Source organism: Typopeltis vanoorti, chromosome 18 (genome assembly GCF_054136105.1).
Source record: "Typopeltis vanoorti isolate ZY-2024b chromosome 18, IOZ_Tvanoo_1.0, whole genome shotgun sequence".
Lineage (NCBI taxonomy): Eukaryota > Metazoa > Arthropoda > Arachnida > Uropygi > Thelyphonidae > Typopeltis > Typopeltis vanoorti.
In genome coordinates, this window is record NC_143566.1 from 62,351,969 (window position 1) to 62,374,496 (window position 22,528).

The following is a 22,528-nucleotide window of genomic DNA, read 5'->3' on the forward strand; positions in this document are numbered from 1 at the left end:
ATTATGCTACAAGAAACTGAGGAGGCAAGGGATCTTGGCGTATTGGTGGATAGGAATTTGAAGTTCAAAGGTCACATAGCAAAAGTTGTAAATACAACCTAGAGGACAATTGCGATGTTGAAGCAAACCTTGACATATAAGGAAGTCATTTTGCTTCTTTATAAGGTTTTGATAAATGCACACCTGTATTATTGTGCACAGATTTGGTCTCTCTGGTTCCAAAGAAATAAAGAAGCTGTTGAAAAGGGTACAAGGAAGAGTTGCAAAGATTCTGGATTATGGGATTTAGATTGTGAGGATCGATTGCGAGTATGTGATTACAGACTGGTTAATAGGAGAAAGAAGGGTGATGTGATGGCCTATAAACTTTTGAATGACTGTTATAGGATATCGGATGAAATTTTTCATTATATGGAAGGTGGGGAGAGAACATGGGGTCATCCATGGAAATTAAGTTTGTTCCCAGTCAAGAAAGGGCAAGAACTAGTCCTTGTTCTTCTCTTATAGAGCAATGAGTGGAATAGTTTGCCTTTAGGGTAGCGAGTGCATCTAGTGTGAATGAATTTAAGGGAAGGTATGACAGCTGGTTTGGGTGATTTATAGCCTCCCTCGATGAGTCCTTGACTCCCTGGAGGTCTCGGTTAATAATAATAACCATGAAGTGTGAGGTAGGATGTTATGCATATGATCATCAAGGAAGTGTATTCATATATAAAGATATTTATTAATATCTTTCTAAACATAATGATTTACTGAGACCATTCTGAAATCTTCAGCATTGTTGATTGGAGTGTTTTTTTTTTTTAATACTGAAGAGTAATATGTATAATTAAACAAAGGGATGTTTGAAAATTATTAAAAGTACTTGTATTATTTGGCATCTGGGGTTTAACCCCTTTTCTGAAACATGCAGAGCCGATCATTTTTGAGACTTCTTACATAGGCAAGCAGGTGTGGATGGGGGTGGGGGGATATTTCACTTATTAAATTGTCCTTGTGGAGGAAGGCTATAGGGAAGAGGTTCTATAGGTGTTCCAACAGTGGCTGCCATTGCCATGTGTACTGTATGTGAGCACTCATTGTCTTTGAGTAAAAATTATTTCATATGAAATATCACATCTTCATTGAATATTAGATTTTCGACTAAGAAGATTGCATTATGTACACACAAAGGGGAACACAAAAACGAGTATACAACTGACTCGTTCATGCTGCAAGTCAATGCATGTGCCTTTGGCTATAATCAAGACTATTATACCTAGATAGTGTTGTCACTTTTGCTGCTTTCCACATATCCCAAATAAATTAGTTATATATGGGGGTGCTGTATCTCAAAGGAGGAAGGTATGCTGCAGGGGGGTCAATTTGGGACCATTGTTATTCAATCTGTATATTGATATTGGGATGGGTTTAACTGGTGATGTGCAGTTGTTTGCAGATGATGCGAATTTGGGGAGAGCAATGCAGAGTCAAGCATATGTTATTTCTTTAGGAGGACTTGAAGAGATTGCATGAATGGGCAGGTAAGTAGATCTTGCATCTCCTCTACCTTTAAAGTTTCCCCACCAAGTGTGGGGAAACTTTAAAGGAGGTAGAGGAGATGTGAGATCTGGGAGTGGTGGTGGACACCACTCCCAGAGTGGTGTCCACTCTGAAATTCAGGGCCACATTACATAAGTCGTGAAGACATCACATCAGTAATTGCAATGATGCAGAGGACCCTGACATGCAGAAATAAAGAAGTTATGATGTCATTGTATAAGATGGTATATATTATATACCATCTTATACAATATGTATATATTAGATACATATATACATGGTATATCATCATCATCAAATTCCTGCCATGTACCCTCAAGGGGTGTACAGGATATGACAGTACTACATGAAAAAACTACATCATTAATACATGGTATATATGTATAATAATACATATGAGGCCTGATGAAGTGTTGCTTGATCAGGCCTCATAATGATTATTGTGTACAGATTTGGTAACTGGATTTTCATGATGACAAGGGTATGCTAGAAAGGGTCTAGAGAAGATTTACAAAAATGGTAAATGGTCTTCGGAATGTAGACTGAGGACAGATTGAGAGAATGTAAATTTCAAAGCCTTGTGAATAGGAGGAGGGGTGGGATATGATTGAGACATATAAGTTAGTCCAAAGTTATCAGGTTGACATGAAAGAGATTTTTCATAGAATGGGAGAAGGGAGGGTAGAACAAGAGGCCATCCTCAGAAACTGTATGGTGTTGAACAGAGGAGTGAGAAGGTTCTTTACTTGGTGAGGGGAATGTGTTGTGAATGTAGATGCACTGAATCAATTTAAGGCACAGTTGGATGAGCTTTGTGTGCAATAATGTGTACCTTCCATGATGAGCTTGATTCCATGGAGGTCAGATGTTAATGATAATAATCCCTTTTCAAATATCTAAGGGAACATTAACCAATATTACTTTAGATGAAATAGTTGCTTTCCTCAAGTAACTTTTTGGCAGATGTTGTTCACCTATTTAACTTTCAAATAGGTGAACAACACTTGTCAGAACAAGCTTTATAACAAATTGAAGATACAGCAGTGAGTAGTCCTCTTTCTCTAACACTTCTAACTACGGGGTGGCCCATAACTCGCAGAGGAGTTTAAAATAGGAATAACATTTTTGATTATTAAAAAAATCTCCAGGTTCCATATTTCATTATAATAAAAAAGAATAAAAATAATTAATAAATAAGTTATTAAATGTTTAAATCCCTTCTTGACTTATAGGCCACCCTGTACTTCATGAAATGATTTGAACAGTAGATACTGAACAGCAAGTTTCTTAAATTATCCTCATGGTACAAATATATGGATGATACTCCACATATCACTATTGTTTGAACAGTGTTATGAAAAGTATTTTTTTTTCCCTTAATTATATAATTTAGATTTGTATAATAGTGCCTTTTTGTGGTAGTCAGACTGGATATAATCATTGTATTGTGGTTCTAAAAGTGTTTGCTTCAATTGTTATTTTGATTAATGTGAAAGTGCTAGTATTTAATGTTATAAAAATGGCAGTAAAGAAGTGTACGCCAGCAATGCAGGTCTCAACTTACAGGTCAAGTTTTTCCCCTGACTTTTTGCAGTGGGTATGATATGACAATTGTTTTATGTATGCATCTAAACACATTAAATATTTATTAGAGATTTATCATCATTAAAGATTAAACAATAAAAAGGAACATATTATATATAGTATGTGAGAAATGTGATGGAAGGTTAGGTTCCAAAAATGAGAATGGTGTTACTAGGAAGGATGAAAGTGCTTGCGACGGTAATAATATAAGTGATGTGGATGAGCTTAGGTAAAAGTTAATGAAAATGAAGAGTCAAGTTAAATGTATGGAAGAGGAATTTGAAACTTTAAAGAAGAGAATCCTTCCTCCTCTCATCTGTCCTTTAGGGTGGGTTGAGTCCCATCCCCCTAATGAGGAGGGGTTTACAATGAATTAATACAGCCGGCTCGTCACTCCTCTGCTGCATCCCATAAGGGCAAGTATTTTATGACTGTAATCCGTGTGTGTTCACATGGCTGGTTTGTCTGTTCTGAGGGATGAAAAACTTGAATTTCTCGAAAAAAACTCTGCCTCTGTATGAGACTGGCTAACTCACCTTTAGTTGAAAGAGACCAGATAAAAGTTCCTCACATCATGGACGTGAATCGAACCCAGGTCTTTCCAACCAAAGGGCTTCGTCTATACTAACTGAGCTATCTATACATAAAAATATAACGGAAAAACTCACGTAGAAAAATTATTTAATGGTATAATTTTCGCCCGTGTGTCACAGGCATCTTCAGTACAATTAGGCACAAAAATTAAACATTAACTGACAATTCCAAAAAGCGCCACCTAAGTAGCTGGTGTAAGATAACTAAAAAGGTCAATAACTTTCCTATAAAAAAAAATAAAAAATAAAAATAAAAAAAAAATTAATACAATAAAAAGTTAGGAAAGATTAGCTGATTTGTAAAGTACTATCTCCCATAAAGGGGATAGACGTAAGCCGTCGGATCTGTTTAAGTTAGGAGAATGAAGTAGAGTTTCACATGCTTCTTTATAAAGGCGTTCCATGAGAAACTGACTTTTGTGAAGAACTCTTGTCTTTTTCCAATGAACTCTGTGTCTAGTGAAGATGGCATGTTCTGCAAGTCCAGACTTTTCAGGTTTAAAGTATTCAATATAAGATTGGTGTTCTTCTAGCCGAATGGAGGCAGATCTTCCCGTTTGTCCGAAATAACATAATCCACAAGAGCACGGAATCTGGTAGACACCTGGATGATTGAGATGTGGAAGCTTGTCCTTTGGAGAAGCGAGAAAGGTGGAGATTTTTCTAAAAGGTCGAAAGGCAACAAAAATATTCAGTGGTTTTAAAATTTTTGCTATACGTTCACTGATGCCTTGTATATAAGGGATGGTAATGTGCGTTATTTCCTCTGTGTTTGAAGAGGGAGACATATTAAATCTACTCAAAGTTCTTTTAATGAAGCAATTCTTATAGCCATTAGATAGAAAGGAAGAAGTTATATATCGTATTTCTTTCTGTAAAAGATCGTCTGTAGAACAAAAGGAGTGGGCCCGATGAACCAGTGTTTTAATAGTTCCTGCCTTTTGACTGGGATGGTGATGAGATTCCGCATGGATATAATGGCCTGTATGAGTCTTCTTTCTATAAACTGAGAAATGTAGGTTACCATCTGGTTGGCGAAGAATTAGAAGATCTAAAAAGGCTAACTGCTTATTTGATTCTACTTCTAGGGTAAACTTGATCCTAGGATGAAATGCGTTTAACTTATTGAGAAATTGTTGAAGTTCATCAGAAGAGCCATTCGTTACAGCAAAAATGTAATCGACATATCTGAACCAATGAGTAGGTCTGGGAGAAATATTGTCAAAGATCTTTGACATCAGAAGAGCCATTCGTTACAGCAAAAATGTCATCGACATATCTGAACCAATGAGTAGGTCTGGGAGAAATATTGTCAAAGATCTTTGACAATATTTCTCCCAGACCTACTCATTGGTTCAGATATGTCGATGACATTTTTGCTGTATGGAATGGCTCTTCTGATGAACTTCAACAATTTCTCAATAAGTTAAACGCATTTCATCCTAGGATCAAGTTTACCCTAGAAGTAGAATCAAATAAGCAGTTAGCCTTTTTAGATCTTCTAATTCTTCGCCAACCAGATGGTAACCTACATTTCTCAGTTTATAGAAAGAAGACTCATACAGGCCATTATATCCATGTGGAATCTCATCACCATCCCAGTCAAAAGGCAGGAACTATTAAAACACTGGTTCATCGGGCCCACTCCTTTTGTTCTACAGACGATCTTTTACAGAAAGAAATACGATATATAACTTCTTCCTTTCTATCTAATGGCTATAAGAATTGCTTCATTAAAAGAACTTTGAGTAGATTTAATATGTCTCCCTCTTCAAACACAGGAAATAACGCGCATTACCATCCCTTATATACAAGGCATCAGTGAACGTATAGCAAAAATTTTAAAACCACTGAATATTTTTGTTGCCTTTCGACCTTTTAGAAAAATCTCCACCTTTCTTGCTTCTCCAAAGGACAAGCTTCCACATCTCAATCATCCAGGTGTCTACCAGATTCCGTGCTCTTGTGGATTATGTTATTTCGGACAAACGGGAAGATCTGCCTCCATTCGGCTAGAAGAACACCAATCTTATATTGAATACTTTAAACCTGAAAAGTCTGGACTTGCAGAACATGCCATCTTCACTAGACACAGAGTTCATTGGAAAAAGACAAGAGTTCTTCACAAAAGTCAGTTTCTCATGGAACGCCTTTATAAAGAAGCATGTGAAACTCTACTTCATTCTCCTAACTTAAACAGATCCGACGGCTTACGTCTATCCCCTTTATGGGAGATAGTACTTTACAAATCAGCTAATCTTTCCTAACTTTTTATTGTATTAATTTTTTTTTTTTTTTTTTTTTTTTTTTTTTTTTATAGGAAAGTTATTGACCTTTTTAGTTATCTTACACCAGCTACTTAGGTGGCGCTTTTTGGAATTGTCAGTTAATGTTTAATTTTTGTGCCTAATTGTACTGAAGATGCCTGTGACACACGGGCGAAAATTATACCATTAAATAATTTTTCTACATGAGTTTTTCCGTTATATTTTTATGTATAGTTATGTCTACTCACGGTTTACCTCTTTTAAAACTTAACTGAGCTATGGAAGCTCGAAAGAAGAGAAGTGATATAAATAAATGACAAGAAGGTTAATAAGAAGCAGGTATTTAAAGACAATAGTGTTGCTTTATATGGCAACTCAATTATTAAAGGTTATGGTAAAAAAAAAAAAAAAAAAAAAAAAAATTCATTAGACATGTTTTACAGGTGGTACAATAAAACAAATATCAGATGCTTTGCATAGAAGGAACAGGTGTCAGAATTAGTGATAGGCACAAATGACTTGGATAGTGAGACAGTGGATATGGAAAAGGATTTAAAGAAGTTGTTGCTGGAGGTGAAGGATAATAGTGTCGATGGGAACGTGGTTAGTTTGTTGCTCAGATATAATAGTAGTGAACTGAGAAGGAGAGCAGTCATACTGAATGACAAAATGGCTAAATTGAGACAGGCAGAGAGTGCTCATTTTGTGAATGTGTGAAATTCGAAGGGAAGTTTGAATGGTTCAAAGCTGATAGTTTGCATTTGAATGGGTTTGGTGTTGGTCATTTAGAACGATTGTTTACTAAGAGTACACAGGGTTCATGTGAAATTAGTATTGCTAAGAGTCAGAGCGGTTGAGAAGCAGGTTGTGAAAGGATAGAAAGAGGATGGATACAAAGATGAGGAAGTGGTTATAGCAGGGCAGAATGATGCATTGCACAATGGTGAGGATGATGACATGAATGAAAATCACTCAGGATCAAGGAAACGGGTATGATAAGAATGAAGAGATAAATGCACTATAGCACAGAGTGACTGTGTTGATGGGGGATGGCCTCAAAGGGTGGAGAATTGTTATTCTTGTATACTAATGTACAGGATATGAGAAATAAAGAGACTGAGTTTGTAACATTGATCAAATCAATATGCCCACTGAAACTTGGTTGACTGAGAATGATATACTTTAAGGACTTGAAATGGTAGGGTATAGAATTTTCTGAAAGGATAGGAAGATGAAGATAGGAGGGGAGTATCGTAATCAGTTCAAAGCTAATACAAGGGAATTTTTCTGCTATGTAGCAAGCAAAAGGAAAAATAATTATGACAGGTTGACACTGGTGGATGGTTATGGTTGCAGAGTAACCATAAACAATGATATAGTAGAATTATTTAACAAACACTTCATTGTGTATCATAGTGGTGTGAATGATGCTGTGCAACATGTAGAAGGAGAAAAGAAATAAAGGTGAAGGAATCAAGTGTCGCTTGGGGTAGATGTTAATAAGCCATTGGGAATGGATGACATATCACCAGTTTTTAAAGAATGTGCAAAAGATTTAGCAATACCCTTGACTTAGTATTTAATGAAAATCTTGCAGTGGGGGAATGTTCTTAAGGAGTGGAAAGAAGGCAAAATAATACCTCTTCATAAGCTTGGTTTGAGGTTTCCGGTTATAGACCAGTCTGTAGTCTGCAGTTGTGATCAAAGTATTGAAAAAATTGGTCAGAAATAGGATTGGTTTGGTGGACATAAGATTCTCTATGATGATCAGCATGATTTGTCAAGGACCAATCCTGTTTTAGCACTGTATTTATGTTTTATCATAAGATGATGAGCATGTTGGATAAGGAAGAATCATATGCAGTGATGTTTTTGACTTTGCAAAGGCGTGATAAGTTACAAGCTGCAGAATAGGAATAGATAGTATATTGGTTAGATGAATTTGGAAATTTGGCTCTCTGAACAATACCAGCAAGTTGTGTATTATGGAGCAGTGTCTCAGAAAAGGAATGTGACCAGTGGCAAGCCTCGGGGTTTTGTTCTTCATCAGCAAATGTTTGATCTGAATTCTCTACAGGAAGATTTGAATAGACTTTTAGTTTGGACAAATGAGTGGGGGTTGCAGTTTTAATATTAATAGATGCAAGATGTTACACTTTGGGATACCGAGATATAAGACTACATACTGTATTGGTGGAACTGTCCTTCAGGAAGTGGTGAGATTCAGAATCGTGAAGTGATGGTAGACAGTGAACTGAAACTTCTACTTCACATCTCAAGTGTTGCAATGACCACATCATATTGCTGCTACGAAAAAAAGTACATTGATATGTTGGGATAAGGAAGTGATGGTGCCTCTATACAAGGCATTGATCAGACTACATGTGGACTATTGTGCTTGGGTTTGGTCACCTGGTTTTAATTGTGATGTGGAAACACTAGAAAGGGTTCAAAGATGAAAAAGGTGATATTAGGACTCTGGAGTGTTGTTTATGAAGAGCATTTAAGGAAATGTGGATTACAGAGGGTGTGTAGGAGAAAAAGAGGAGATATGATAAAGACCTTAAAGTTAAGGGATTTTATTACATTAATACAGAAGGAATCTGTATTAATCTGAGTGGATGTTAAGATGGGAAAAACGAGAAGCCATCCCTGATTATTAAAATACAACTGAAAGTTGTATAAAAATGTGTTGAAGGACACGAGGAGTAGACTTTTTTGCATGGAGAGTTGTTGGTGAGTGAAATGCATTGCCAGAGTTCATTGTGAATGCAGGTAGTATAAATAATTTCGAAGCTCAGCTCATTGTGATAGACATGTTACTGGTTGAGTGGGCCTCCCACTCAACTGTCTAACTCTCTTGTTGAACTGTCTAAGGTCAACAGAATTCACCATCACATCCATTTCACTCTAGAGGTAGAAGAGGATAAATGGATTGCATTTTATATCTTCTTCTACCTTGTCAACCAAATGGTAGCCTTCATTTCTCAATTTTTTAGAAAGGAAATCCATAATGAACTTTAAATTTATGCTCTTTTGCATCATCATCCTCGTCAAATATCTGGCACCATTAAGACTGGTACATCAGACTCACTCTCTGTTCTCTACTGAAATGCCTGCTCTCTCCAGAAATAAATTACATCAAGTCCATCTTCCTTGCTAATGGTCTTATGTCAATAAAATCATTGATAGTTAGTTTCTTGTTATCTGCCTCCCAAGGGATGGTCCTTCATGTCACATTCCTTATGTTAAAGGTATCTCTGAAGGTATCAGAGGAAGAACTTCGATCTTCCCTGACCTGCAAGTGTCTTTTCATCATATTAATAGGTTCTGTAAAAGATAAACTTCTGCCTTTGGCACACCCTGAAGCCTATCAAATTCCTTGCCAGTGTGGATTATCATATTTTGGCCAAAAATGGTAGATTGGCAGCCATCAATTCCATGAGCCTGAACAGTCTGGACTTGTATAAAATGCCATCTCCATCAAATATTGAATACTTTGGAAGAAAATTAAGAGTAACATCTTATGGAATGCATATATAAAGAAAGTTGTAAAATCTTGGTACATTGTCTGAACCTAAACAAAAGTAATTGACTGAAAATATGCCTTTATGGGAAACAGTACTTTTACACATGTTCTACAAGTAATTTTCATGGAACATGAGTAGGAGTACTGAGGTGAATAATCAATTGGTGGTCTCTTGTTTAAAGCTATTTGGTTAGAACTTTAATGTATTTAAGACCATGTTGCTTGATATCATGTGTGTAGTTTATGTATATTCATTGTTGAATCTTCCACTTTCTGTTCTACTTGTTTAATTTGAAAGTAACACCAGGGCACAAATTCTGTGCTTGTTAAAATAAATAATGTAAGTAAAATCCATGTTAAGTTATATTTACTTATCATGGCTTATGTTCCAGTTCGTCAAGTTATTTAGGTTTTAAATATCCAGTATTATCATAATATTATTGTTTTTCAACATTAAAAGTTGCCAAAAATTATGAAAAGTGGTTTTATTTATTTATTTTATAAATATGATGAACTTTTTGCAGCAGTGTAGTGGTACTCCCGGTCAGTATCCTGTTGATGAGATATGCAGTGAGCGGGCTTTTGGTTTTTGGTATACACTCCAGGTGATTTTAAGTTTTTAGTTTTTTTCCCTCTTTATATTTATTATCATTTAGTTAAGATGTTGATTTCTACAGCAGTGCATTTTGTATCATTACATTTGCAGTTCCAGTGTATTATATCTTCAGTTACACACTCAGTAAGTTGAATGGGAAAGTGGCATTTCTGACCCCTGAAATTACTTCTTCATACCTGTTGAAATTAAATAAAAATCCTTCCTGTTCCTTGGGGGTTTTTCACTACTTCTTCAACCTGTTACACAAGCAGGATGATAGAGTGGATTTGTGGATGAGAATAGGACAATGAGAATATTTGTTTGAGAATACAACAAGTTTGAAAACTTGTTATTCTCAAACTTCAAAGTGAGATAGTAATATGCCATTGTCTTTATCTTGTCATGACATGATCAAGAAATATACAAATGTCCAGACAAAATGCACAGAGACAGCTGGAATATGATTAAGTGAAGTTTTTTTCTTAATTTTACTTACCTCTCACAAAAACTGATAAACTAGCTAGGAACAAATGCCACCAAGACAGTTGAGAAACAATATTTCTGCTGTCTTGGTGGTAATTATAAATATTTCATCAGTTGGAAAGTTGCACAACTGTGTTACTGCAATGTATTCTCTTCCCAAATAATTATTTCTCCACCATATACTTAATCTGTTGGAAACATTGCATGTCAGAAATACAATCCTCCTCCTTTAGTGATCACCAGTCCACTAGTATGTCTGTTCAACATATGCATTTGCATATGTTGGTGAATGTAAGTCCATAAACATGCCTTGCATTTTGCATTAGTAAATGGACATCTCTGTAGAGATAGATGCTCCATATTCTGTTTTTTACTGTTACCATTGCTAATCAGGTAGGTATGGTAATGTTTGCAGGGTAGGTTGATTTTTTATCATGATTTTCAAGTTATTCCCTACCAGAGATGCATTTTGAGGAGGCTAGAATGGGAAAAAGAAAAAAAAGTTGTTGAAACAAAATTATTATTATTACCCAAGACACCATGGAGTCAAAATTATCAGCTTATTTTACACTTGCCTCCCACAACAGTAATGCAGTTATAGGTGTGTGTGTGTGTGTGTAATATAGGATATTTTTTTTAAGCTGGTACACATACTTGAAAAAATTGTACACGGGCAAAAGTAAAAAAAAAAAACGTGTGTGTGTGTGTGGGGGGGTAAAATAACAGTGCTGTGCATTGACCATTTCAAATTTCAGGTGTTTTATTTTTCTTCCCCTTTTCACTATTAGAGTAATTGTTTTTGAAAAAAAACTTACTTCCTGTGTTGCACATTCATGGTGTGACATCCTTTCATTAGAAAGATTTGAACATTTATAAGGAGTTTTCAACTGAAGATGGGTTAGTTACTCTCTCACACAGCTGTAGCAGAGCTTTTTGTTCTAGAAGCACCAAAACACAGACGTGCACATGCACACACACTGAGAGAGAAATATGCCCGTTACTATAAAAAAACCTCAATAAACTTTGTTGAGGCCATCTGATGAGTCCAGTGGGACAAAATAGTCTTTTGTAGCTGTAGGCTTGGAGGTATAAAGGAAGATATAGAGAAATGCATAATCAGGATATCATCAGTATGTGGAAATTAGTTAAGGAATGTTGAAGTATAAATTATATATTTAGTTTAATCTTTTATCCAAGTGTAAGCAAACAAAGTTTGCACCTGGAGTATCTTCAGGACTGGGGCAACTCATAGCAAAGGTGGACAAAGCTTCACATCACTTACCTTAGTGTCCCATAATAGCATTATACATCCACTGAAGGAGATGTGCTTTGCATTATGGGATACTAAGGTAAGTGATGTGAAGCTTTGTCCACCTTTGTTACAAGTTGCCCCAGTCCTGAAGATACTTCAGGTGCAAACTTTGTTTGCTTACACGTGGATAAAGGATTAAACTAAATATATAATTTATAGTCTAACCAAGTGGAAAAAAACTTCCAACAAAATGTTAACGTATCAGGCCATATACCTAGGGAGATGGATAAATCAGATAGGAGAGTTAGATTAATGCATAATATCAGTATGCAGACTGAAGGAGATTCCAAAGTTCTTTTTTTTTTCATGTAGCAAGTAAAAGGAAGAATGAATATGGATGACAATTTTAATGAGTGCTTATGGTAAGAAGGTGGAGGAAGCTGAAGAAATATATTTGAGTTACTGAGTTATTTCTGTGCAAGGCTGTTCATCTGGATGGAAAGTCTCTAATGCTAAATTTCCATCCTGTTGCAGTTGCTCGTGTGACAGAAGAGAGACTAGATTTAAATTCTTTGGAGCAGTTCATATTTAAAACTGCTTCTTTTTTTTTGGGGGGGGAACATGACTGAAGGGTAGATCATGCCTTAGTAATTCACTAACTTTATTGTTTTATTTTTTATATTGCTCTCGCACACAAAGGTCAAAAAACCTATAGTAACTTGGGCATGTTTAGGAGTAGAATAACTGTTGATATTCTTCTTGAACTATTGGAGATTATAGTCCTTTGGAAATGCTTGAGGGGGGGGGGGGGAAGGACTGTTCCTCAGAATTGAGGTGGAAGGATTGAAAGATGACTAGGAGTAGCAGATTCAGTGAGTATGCAGTTCATCTGTAAAGGGATGTTGAGTATCTGTTGCTAGAGTTTCTATAAATCTGGCAGAAATGGGAGGCATAATGGATGCTAATTCTGCTGAACAGTGGCCATGAAAATGTATGTAGAAGAGACAATGCAGAAACTGATCTTCTATGGGAAAGTGGCTGAAGAAAGTTGGTGTGAGAGAAGTGTCATTAATTAACCAAACTGTTCTTTTTTGAACAGAATCAAGAATTTTCAGGGAGGTCTTAGGTGCATTATCCCCAAACATGAAAGCAGTATTCCAATGTTGGTTAGATTTAGGATTTATACAGAGTATGTAAGAGGAGTACCATTTTGAGCAGAAAAGGATGCCAATTTTTTTATGGAAGCTGATGTTATAGAAGTGATATGATTGTGCCAAGAAAGGTTTGGAGTAAGAGTCAGTCCAAGAAGAGAAATTTGATCTTGACTGTTGAACTGAACATTATCAAATGTAAGTGGAGAAAATCGGAGATCTTTTTTTTTAAATAAGAATACAAGTGATGTGAAGCTTTAGGGCACTTATGAGAGATGCTTTCAAAGCTCGATGTTTGAGCACTGCAAGACTTGTTATGCGAGTAGGATGAGTGGAGTGTGCAGTCATCAGCAAAACTGTGATAGGATTTATAGTCAATGAGAGCAAGGTCATTTATATAAATCAGGAAGAGGATGGGTGAAATGACAAGCCCTGAGGGACACCGGTATCGACAGAAAAGTCTGAAGAGAGAACACTATTCCCCATTACATGTAAGGATCGATGTTTTTTTTCTGTTGAGCCCATGCACGAGAGGTTGGTTGATCAACCTATAGTATGTTAGTATCGTATATCAGTAGTGGGTTGGGAAAGGAGAAAAAACTTGTTTACATTTGATTTAAAAGCCTGTATATTGTATTCCTTGGAATGGGGGAAGACTGTTCCACAGCAGCAGTACAGGGATGAAGGAGGAGGAAAAGAAACTTGTACCGTGAGTTTCAAGGTACTGTGAAATGGGCTTAGTACTGAATGGGAGAATTATTGATGTTATTTCAGATGAACATTTGCCATGGAATTTATACAATACACAAATTGCAGAGACCAAACGTCTGTGTGAATGTGAGGAGAGTGAGTTGGTAAGAGAGAGGTCATTTATCAATCTAATTGCTCTTCTCTGTATTGAGTCGAGCATTTTGAGGGAGCTTTTAGGATCCCCACTCCAGATGTGAGAGCAGTATTCAATCTGAGAGAAAACTGGCAATCCATTTACACAATGATGAAGGTAACTTGTTGAGAAGCCCTTGATGCCAGACGTTATCAAAAGCCTTCAAGATGACAAGAGGAGTGGCACAGGTTTCACTTTCCATGGAATTGGTCCAAAGGTACGTGATATAGGCAAGGAGAGTTCCTGTGGATCTAGATTGGTGGTCACTAATTAGATAGCAGTTCTCAAGGTGCTGAAGTTGACTGTTGATAACCTTCTCCATTACTTTAGACAAAACTTAAGTGAGAGCAATAGGTTGAACTTGAACAAGAGCTTGAACATTTATAACATTTATCTTTATTTTTTTTTAATTTTTATTTTTTTAAGAACTTCTTGTATATGGGCTTTCTTACATGCTGTAAGGAGGATGCCGGCTCAATATAGTGATTAAATGATAACAAACAGGTGTTTCAGGAGCACACCTATTATAAAATGACAGGATGAAGGAAAAAGCAGCATTATGAAATTGCTGGACTTTACAAAGGTATTTGATAGGATACTGCTTGGAAATTTATTGAATAAATCAGAGAAAATGGGGATTGACATGTCTAATGGAAGACTTAGTATATGTAGTAGAATCCAGAGGAAGGTGAGTGAACAGTAGCTTCTATTATTTAATTTGAACATCTGAATCTGATTTGAGAGGGAATATTCAGTTGTTTGATGATGCTAGACCGGAGTGATCAGTTCTTAATAAACATGATGTAGAGATCATGAAGAATGATTTAAATAGACTGATATTGTGGGTGAAGGCTAATAGTTGTCAGTTTAATGTGTGTAAAGTGTTGAACTTTGGGATAAAAAAAAAAAGTATAACATACAGGTTGATATATCCTACATCTTATATTAGACAGGCTAAGAAACCATTAGAATACTCCAAAACTGTAGGTTCTTTATATCCAAGGATTATTTGAAAAGATTATAAACAGTAAAAAATAAATACCAGTTACAGATTTATTATAAACCAATATTTAAACAACCTTCCTGCATTCATTCTACAAAAGATGTTCACCCATTATCTGTTACTGGTATATATGGGATACGTTGTCAGCATAAACTCCCATATTATGGAAAGCAAGATATTAAGACTGGCAGATCTGCATCTAAAAGGAAACAAGAATACCAGAATTATGTTGTAATAATTCTGTGTAGTAAAAAGACTGCCTGATTAGCAAATCATGTATTCAATATCCGAAATACAGTTAGATGGAGAAGACTATTACTTTTAAAAGTCTGATTCACAAGTGACAGATGAATCTGTTTATTCTTTGTAGAATACTCCTCTAATCTAAATAAGTACATTACTAAAAAAATAAATAAATAAAATTAAAAATGTGGAAGATTAATTCTACATTTAAAATAATATTAATAATAATAAAAAAAAGAAAAAAACTGACTACCTTTGCCCCAGAGATGCTGTCAAAATAATTGAATGCTGGTTTGATGTTCTGTTATTCAAATTACTTTGCCTTCCATGTAATCTTTTTCCTTGATAATCCCTCAGTTACTGTTAAGTGAAATACTGAAATAAAATTATTCCTTTTTTTTTTTTTTTTTTTTTTTACTTTTGTTTTTTAGCTAACCATTAAATCTCTTTGATAGCATATACTACATTGATTGGAACTAGACTGCAGGAAATTGATAAATCTTGGGATTTTGGAGTGATAAACCTGGTGGACAGAGATTTGAAGTTTAGAGAACATATTGCAAATGCATACAAAAATAGCTGAAAGGAACACAAGTCTAGTGACAAGTGTAGAGAGAGATGGGAAGTTATCTCTTTATAAGGCTTTAATATGGGCCCCATTTACTACTGTTCACAGATTTGGTCAGGTGACTTTGGGTTTATTGGAGGAGATAAGGAAATGGCGAATATTCAGATTTGTGAAGATGTAGCAGGTCTCTGGACTCCTGTGAGAATAGATTAATATGCATGCTGAAAAGTTTAGTTGATCTAACAGAAAAGAGGGAATTTCATAGAAATCTAACTTATTTTAAAGGGGTTTTTATGACTGATGCAGAAAAAAAAAGTTTTAATGCATGCGAAGAAGGGAAAGAACAAGATGTCTCCCCTGAAAGTTGTGCATGAGTATGGTTAGTAAGGTATGAGGACTGATCTCCCTCCCCATCTTGTAGAATAATGAATGTGTGGAATGGGTTACCAGAGGCAGTCATGAGTGCCTTTACAGTGAAGTAACAGTAAGGAGAGGTATGATGGATAATTTGTAATGGCTAGTGGGCCTTCTGCCATGAGTCTTCAGACTCCATGGAGATGTCCATATAATAATAATAATTAATAATAATTTATGATGATGATATATAAAATATGGTAATTTCTTCATATTTCAATTTAGGATGACATTGTATCATCAGACTCCAGTAAATTTGAAACATACCTAATGATCTTTCATCCTTTATTTCATTCTTTGGTGGATACGTATCTGTTGAAGGTGCGATATCCTGTTGAGGAAGCTTATAAGCAATGGAACACTGGTAAGCGTGACTTTTATACCATATTTATTTATTCTTTTGTACCAAATATTTATAGTAACTTTAGAAAATAATTAGGTCTTTAATTTTTTGCAACTTCTCCATCTTTAGTATGTTTACTTCTTTTTTTTAAGAAAATTAACTAAATGCAATTGAAGATAAATGGGATTGATATTACCCAAGAAGTTTATACCACAGAGCAAAATAATACATGGCTCTACACTTTATCCAAATAAGCAGTTTAAAGGATTTTTTCTTGTTGGATATTTTGATAAAAACCATTTAAAATTAACTGTTGCAGTTAATTTTAAATGGTATGCAGTAGCGAACAAATTAATCCAAACACTAACATTTTAGAAAATAAATACAAAAATTAAATTCCAGCTAATAAATTTTATGTGCTCCTCTGTTCCTAACAAATTCATTAATTTGCTTAAGCATGGGCTCTACCAATGTAGAACACATTTTTCTTATTTCTGCATCTCAAACCGTACTTCTATAATAGATTGTATTAAGTTATCCTTTGTATCACAGTTTAATTTTCCAAGTTTCTTTTTCACTATGGCCCACAAATTTTCTGTTGGATTAATATTAAGAGCATTACCTGGCCACTGAAGCAATACATGGGTGTGATTTTTGAGGAACTTTTTCACTCTTTTGAAGTGTGGCATGGAGCAAGATCCTGTTGGAAGATGAGTTTTGTCCTTCTAGATCTGTGGTACCACTGTTTTCTCCAATATTTTTATATATTGATCATTTTTCATCATACCATCAACAGGCACAAGTGATCCTGGACTGTCATCTGTAAAATAACTCCAGAACAACTCCAGAGCATGTTGATGGTGGGTAGGAGAAGTCTTCTCGGCTGCTGATTTGCAAACATAGATTACTTGCACTCCTTGGACAAAGAAATAGCTCATCTGAGAATACGGCCTTCTTCCACTTGTCAACAGTCCAATCTTCGTACACTTTTACCCACTGGAGCCTCTTTTTTTCTGCATAACCTTTGTCAGCAGATGTTTCTTTCTTTCTTGGTTTGTGGGCAGTCTTCCCAGTCAATCTGAAACAGACTCACGTCAGAAACATTTAACCCCACTAGCTGCTAGGTCTCTAAGTCTACAGTAGACAATCTTGGATTCATTTTGCTTTTCCTAACTACTAAACGATCTTGAGTAAGTGTAGTTTTCCTTTTTCTCACACATTTTCCTTTTCTGTCAGGAGAAAATACCTGTCTCCCTGAACCTCTTTAAAATTAACAGTACCCAATCCAAGTGGCAGGTATGGAGGGGCTGAATCTAAGAGGAGGGTGACCAGTGAATGAAGTATGACAGGTTTTGTACTGAGGCTGTTGTTTAACTTGGATGTTAATGATATCGGAGATGGTCTAAGGGGTGATTTCCAGTTATTTGCAAATTACGCTAAGTTCGCGAGAGTGACATGGAACCTACATGATACAGAATCCCTGCAAGCTGACTATCATTTCATTGTGGCCAAGGTTCAGTTATGCATTTTGGATAGAAGACATTGCAGACAGAGTATTGTATTAATGAGAATTTGATGTAAGTAGTTCATTGATTATAAAGACTTAATTTATGTCCACATTGCTAAACATGATTAAGCCATCACCTCAGATGACTATAGTGTTGGAAAAAAATCACTAACTTGTAGGAAAAAATAAATAGAGGCAGGAGAACTTACATAAAATCAATTCTTTATTAGTAAAACTTTTGCCTGTGTATCAGTTATGTCAGTACAAAAATGGAAAGTGTAACAGAAAAAAAAAATTCAAAAATGCACTGTGATAGCTTTAGTAAGGTGACAAAAGGTCAATCAATTTCTACAGTAAAAAAAAAAAAAAAAAAAAAAAAAAGGTCAAAGCTGTATAACTGAGAGGAGACCTCCACATAGCCTATAAAGGAATGCAGAGAACCGACCAGAGCTTCTGACCTAATGTCCAATCCTCACCTTCTCGTAGTGCACCCTGTTGAGTATCTACCTGGATACTGAACGAATGAGTATGGGCTGGCAATTTGTGATTTAGCCGACCAAATTGCATTCTTATTGGCTTAAACCAATATAGAAAATTATGGTACAACATGACAAAATTTCATGCTGGCTGGGGTGTCACCCGGTTAAACAAGGCCCCTGTTGTTTTCGCCAGGGAACCAGGGCAAACAGAAAAATTCAGCTACTGGAACAAATCCTAAAGCACACCCCAACTCAATATCACCAGAGTTAAAGATCGGTACTATCAACATAAGAAGCCTGAATGGCAAAGAAATGGAACTAGCTGAAGAATTAGATAAGTACCAGATCGACATAATAGGGGTGACTGAAACAAAAAAGACCAAAACTGGTGAGATCTTTCTGAGCAATAAATACAAAATGTTATATTCAGGCAATGACAATCAAGGAAAAGGAGTAGCCATAGTATTCAACACAAAATACGAGGCTGATCTTTTTGAATGGCAGGAAGTCTTAAGTAGAGTGATGTGGGCAAATATCAGAAGGGGGAATTGGACAATGAGACTTATTTCTGCCTATGGTCCCACAGAAGGTTCTACTAAGGTAGAAATGGAGGAATTTTTTTCATGCTTTAGAAAAAGCAACTGACACAATGAAAAGGAAAAGTTGGTCCTTGTTGGAGATCTAAATAGCAAAGTAGGAAATGATTGTCAGACATACAAAAAATATTTTGGGAAAATTTGGAGAAAAGAGCAAAGCTAATGATAATGGCAAATACCTTTTGGATTTCTACCCAGTACATGGACTGCTTATTACTAACACCATGTTCCAACATAAAAATGTGCACAAATTCACATGGAGAGAAGAGGCAAGGAATAAGAAACGTCTCATTGACTATGTTATTGTTGATAGTGATGTTTTCTCCCTGGTGCAGGACACCAGAGTGTACAGAGGATTTGAAATTAGAAGTGATCACTATTTAGTCTTGAGCAAGATAAAATTAAATTTCATATTGAAAAGAATAACATGTAAGAAAGTTTTAAAGCGAATAAAAGTTAAGCAGCTCTCAGATGTGAACTGTAGACTAAAAAACAAAGATTATTGAAGAAAAAATTAATGAGTTTGAGAATAGGAATCAAACCTTGGAGATTCAGTGGCAAGCCTTGAAGAAAACCCTGATTGATTCAGCCGGAGAGGTATGTGGTGAGGTTGTCTGCAAGGATAGAAAACAACTACATGGCAGACACAGGAAGTTAAAGAGGCAGTGAAGGAAAAGAAGAAATCATATCAAAAGTTCCTGGCAAATAAGTCAGTTTTTGCTCTTAGAGAATGCAGAGACAAATGTAAGAAAGCGAAACACTGTGTAAAACTAGCTAAACAAAAGTCAGGGAGGACTTTGGCAAGAACATAGAAAATAAATATCAAGAAGGTGGTAAGATATTCTGGAGGTTGTTGAAGAAGAAGGTTGTTAGAAATGGAGGAAAGAGTGCTGTAAATGGATTTAGAGATGATAAAGGTGACATGAAAACAGGAGAAAAAGATATCCTTGAAGTATGGAGTAATTACTTCAAAAAATTGCTAAATGAAACAAGCAGTGAGACCACAATGGTAAAAAACACTCAACAGGCATACAGTCAGGAATACATATCCATACTTGAAGTAGAAAAAGCCATCAAAAGCTTGAAATGTGGAAAGGCAGCAGGAGTAGATGATATTCGACCAGAGTGCTGAGTATGGTGGTATAAAAGTCTTACAGTGGCTGCACTGCATAGTTCAGAAAGCCTGGACAGAGGGATGAATTACCGATGATTTTATAGAGCTCTAATAGTATCCATTCTATATTACTTTCCTGGCAAGATCTATGCAAGTATACTTGAGAAATGGAGAAGAATTGTGGAAGAAAAGCTTGGTGTAGAGCAAGCTGGATTCGGGCCAAACAGAGGCTGTCATTATCAGATCTTCACTTTACGACAAACAGTTGAGAAAGCATGGGAATATAACAAAGATCTGTATTTAAGTTTTGTTGATCTGGAAAAGGCATATGACAAGGTGCCAAGAGAGAAACTATTCAATATGCTACAGTTATATGGTGTCAATGGGGCATTATATCAAGCAATACTTAGCCTTTATTTGAGTTGTAAGTCAGCAGTTAGAATTGAATGAAGTACATTAAGATGGTTTAATGTTAAATCTCGTGTGAGACATGGATGTACATTATCCACTCTGTTATTCATTATCTATATGGATCACATTATGAGGGAAAGTGGTATTAAACATTATATCAGAATTGGAGATGTTAATGTCAGCTCTTTGCTTTATCCGGATGATGTTATACTTCTAAATGAATCCGCTACAAGTTTGCAAGATTCCCTGACTAAATTTATTAAGTATGGAAATAGACAACAGAATCAACGAAGCTGGTATGGTAGGCAGTCAATTGAATAAATTTGTGTGGAATAAGAGAGAAATTATCCCAAATACTAAATTAGCTGTATAGAAGACAGTATTTAAACCAATTTTAACTTATGGATCTGAGAGCTTGGTCAGAAGTAAAACACTTGACCGAAGACTAGAGACTGCAGATACAAGAGTCCTGAGAAAGATTGGATGTGTAAATGGCATCAATGTAAATATCGTATTAAAAAAGAGGACATTAGGAAAGAACTTGACATTGTCAGCAATCCAGGAATGCATTAGCAGAGCTAATCTCAGGTGGTATGGTCACTTAAACAGAATGGGTGAGGAAAGATTAGCAAAACAAGTGTTCTCTGCCAGCTTGGCAGGAAAACGACCCAGAGGAAGACCAAGATATAGGTGGATTGATATGGTACAAAGTGCCTTAGACGATAGAAATATAAGATCTGATAATGTTGGAGTCTTGACAAGTAACAGACTGATTTGGAGGAAAATTTGAGATAGGAAGTTAGTAATAATGTAATTTTTTCATGTAGTACTATCATATCCTGTACACCCCTTGAGGGTACATGGCAGGAATTTGATGATGATGAAAAAAAAAAAAAAAATTAGAAAATTTGCACATTGAAGAAGTACTATTTCCTATAAGGGAGATAAATGAAAGCGACTTGTTTCGAGTTAGTATAGTTTGATAATGTTTCATTTTTTTTAAGCCATAAGGATCCTTCTTTTATGTAGAATTTGTTTTCTTCTACTGGACTCGGTGTTTACTAGAGATGTCATGTTCTGCAGGTTTCGGAAAACTCAATGGTCTGTTAGCAAAGGTCTTGTTGAATCCATTAGAGAACTTGACTTAATGTATTGTAACTCCTGATGTCATCTGTACAACAAAGATGAGCACAGTGTATTAAGATTTTAATAGTTACTCTTTTCTGATAAGGATTATAGAGTGACTGTGCATTAGTGTAATTTCTGTATTAATTTTTTTTTTTTCAGTATGGCAAGTGAAGACTACCCTCCTGCTGACTATGAATTAACAGATCTTAAAACAAAACATTCCTTCGACATTAAGAGGTGTAACACAAGTAATTTCTTCTTGACTGTATGAAATCCATGAAATATACTTTATTTCAAATCAGTTTTAAATCCATAGTGATTTCAAACTATATACACGAGATAGGTTCCAAAATTTCCTGCCTGACATACAAAATTAATGCCAATTTTAAAATGGCATACATGACAGATGGTACCATCTCAGTGGAGGTTAGTGTACTAGTTTCAACTCTGTACCTGTGTCATTCAGTTGGAGGCATTTATTTGACTAGCTAACTGGCTGTAATGTTAAAAATTGAGTCTTTTGGGATTGCCGGGAAACTCTCTTGATAGACTTCAAGGAAAGGAATACCACTGTGAATGCTGAATATAATGCTTCACTCCTGAACAAACTGAGTGATGCTTCAGTCCATACGGCTGTTGTTGCGAAGGCTGCAGTTAATGAGTGTGGCTTTCAGGAGATTGAGCACCCACTACTATCCTGCTCCAAACTGAAGAAAGACAGACCTTAGAGGAAGGAAATTTTCAGATAACAATGTGGTGAAAGATGCAGTTTTAGGCCATTTTGCAGACAAAAACACACTCTTATTTCATGGGCTTAGAAATGTTAATTCAAAGATGTGAAAA

The 22,528-nt window shown here is 35.7% G+C and overlaps 1 protein-coding gene across 2 annotated transcripts in view; it reads left to right on the forward strand.

The window, feature by feature from the left end:
• Positions 1-22,528, forward strand: part of cdm (importin-13-like protein cdm) — a 389,177-nt gene that overhangs the window by 136,662 nt on the left and 229,987 nt on the right. The window contains exons 9-10 of one of the 2 annotated variants that reach the window (XM_090408166.1): positions 10,040-10,120; positions 16,333-16,471. In XM_090408166.1, coding sequence (XP_090264292.1) covers positions 10,040-10,120; positions 16,333-16,471 — 220 coding nt within the window. The remainder of the gene's footprint in view (positions 1-10,039; positions 10,121-16,332; positions 16,472-22,528) is intronic. The other variant, XM_090408167.1, reaches the window with a different exon arrangement.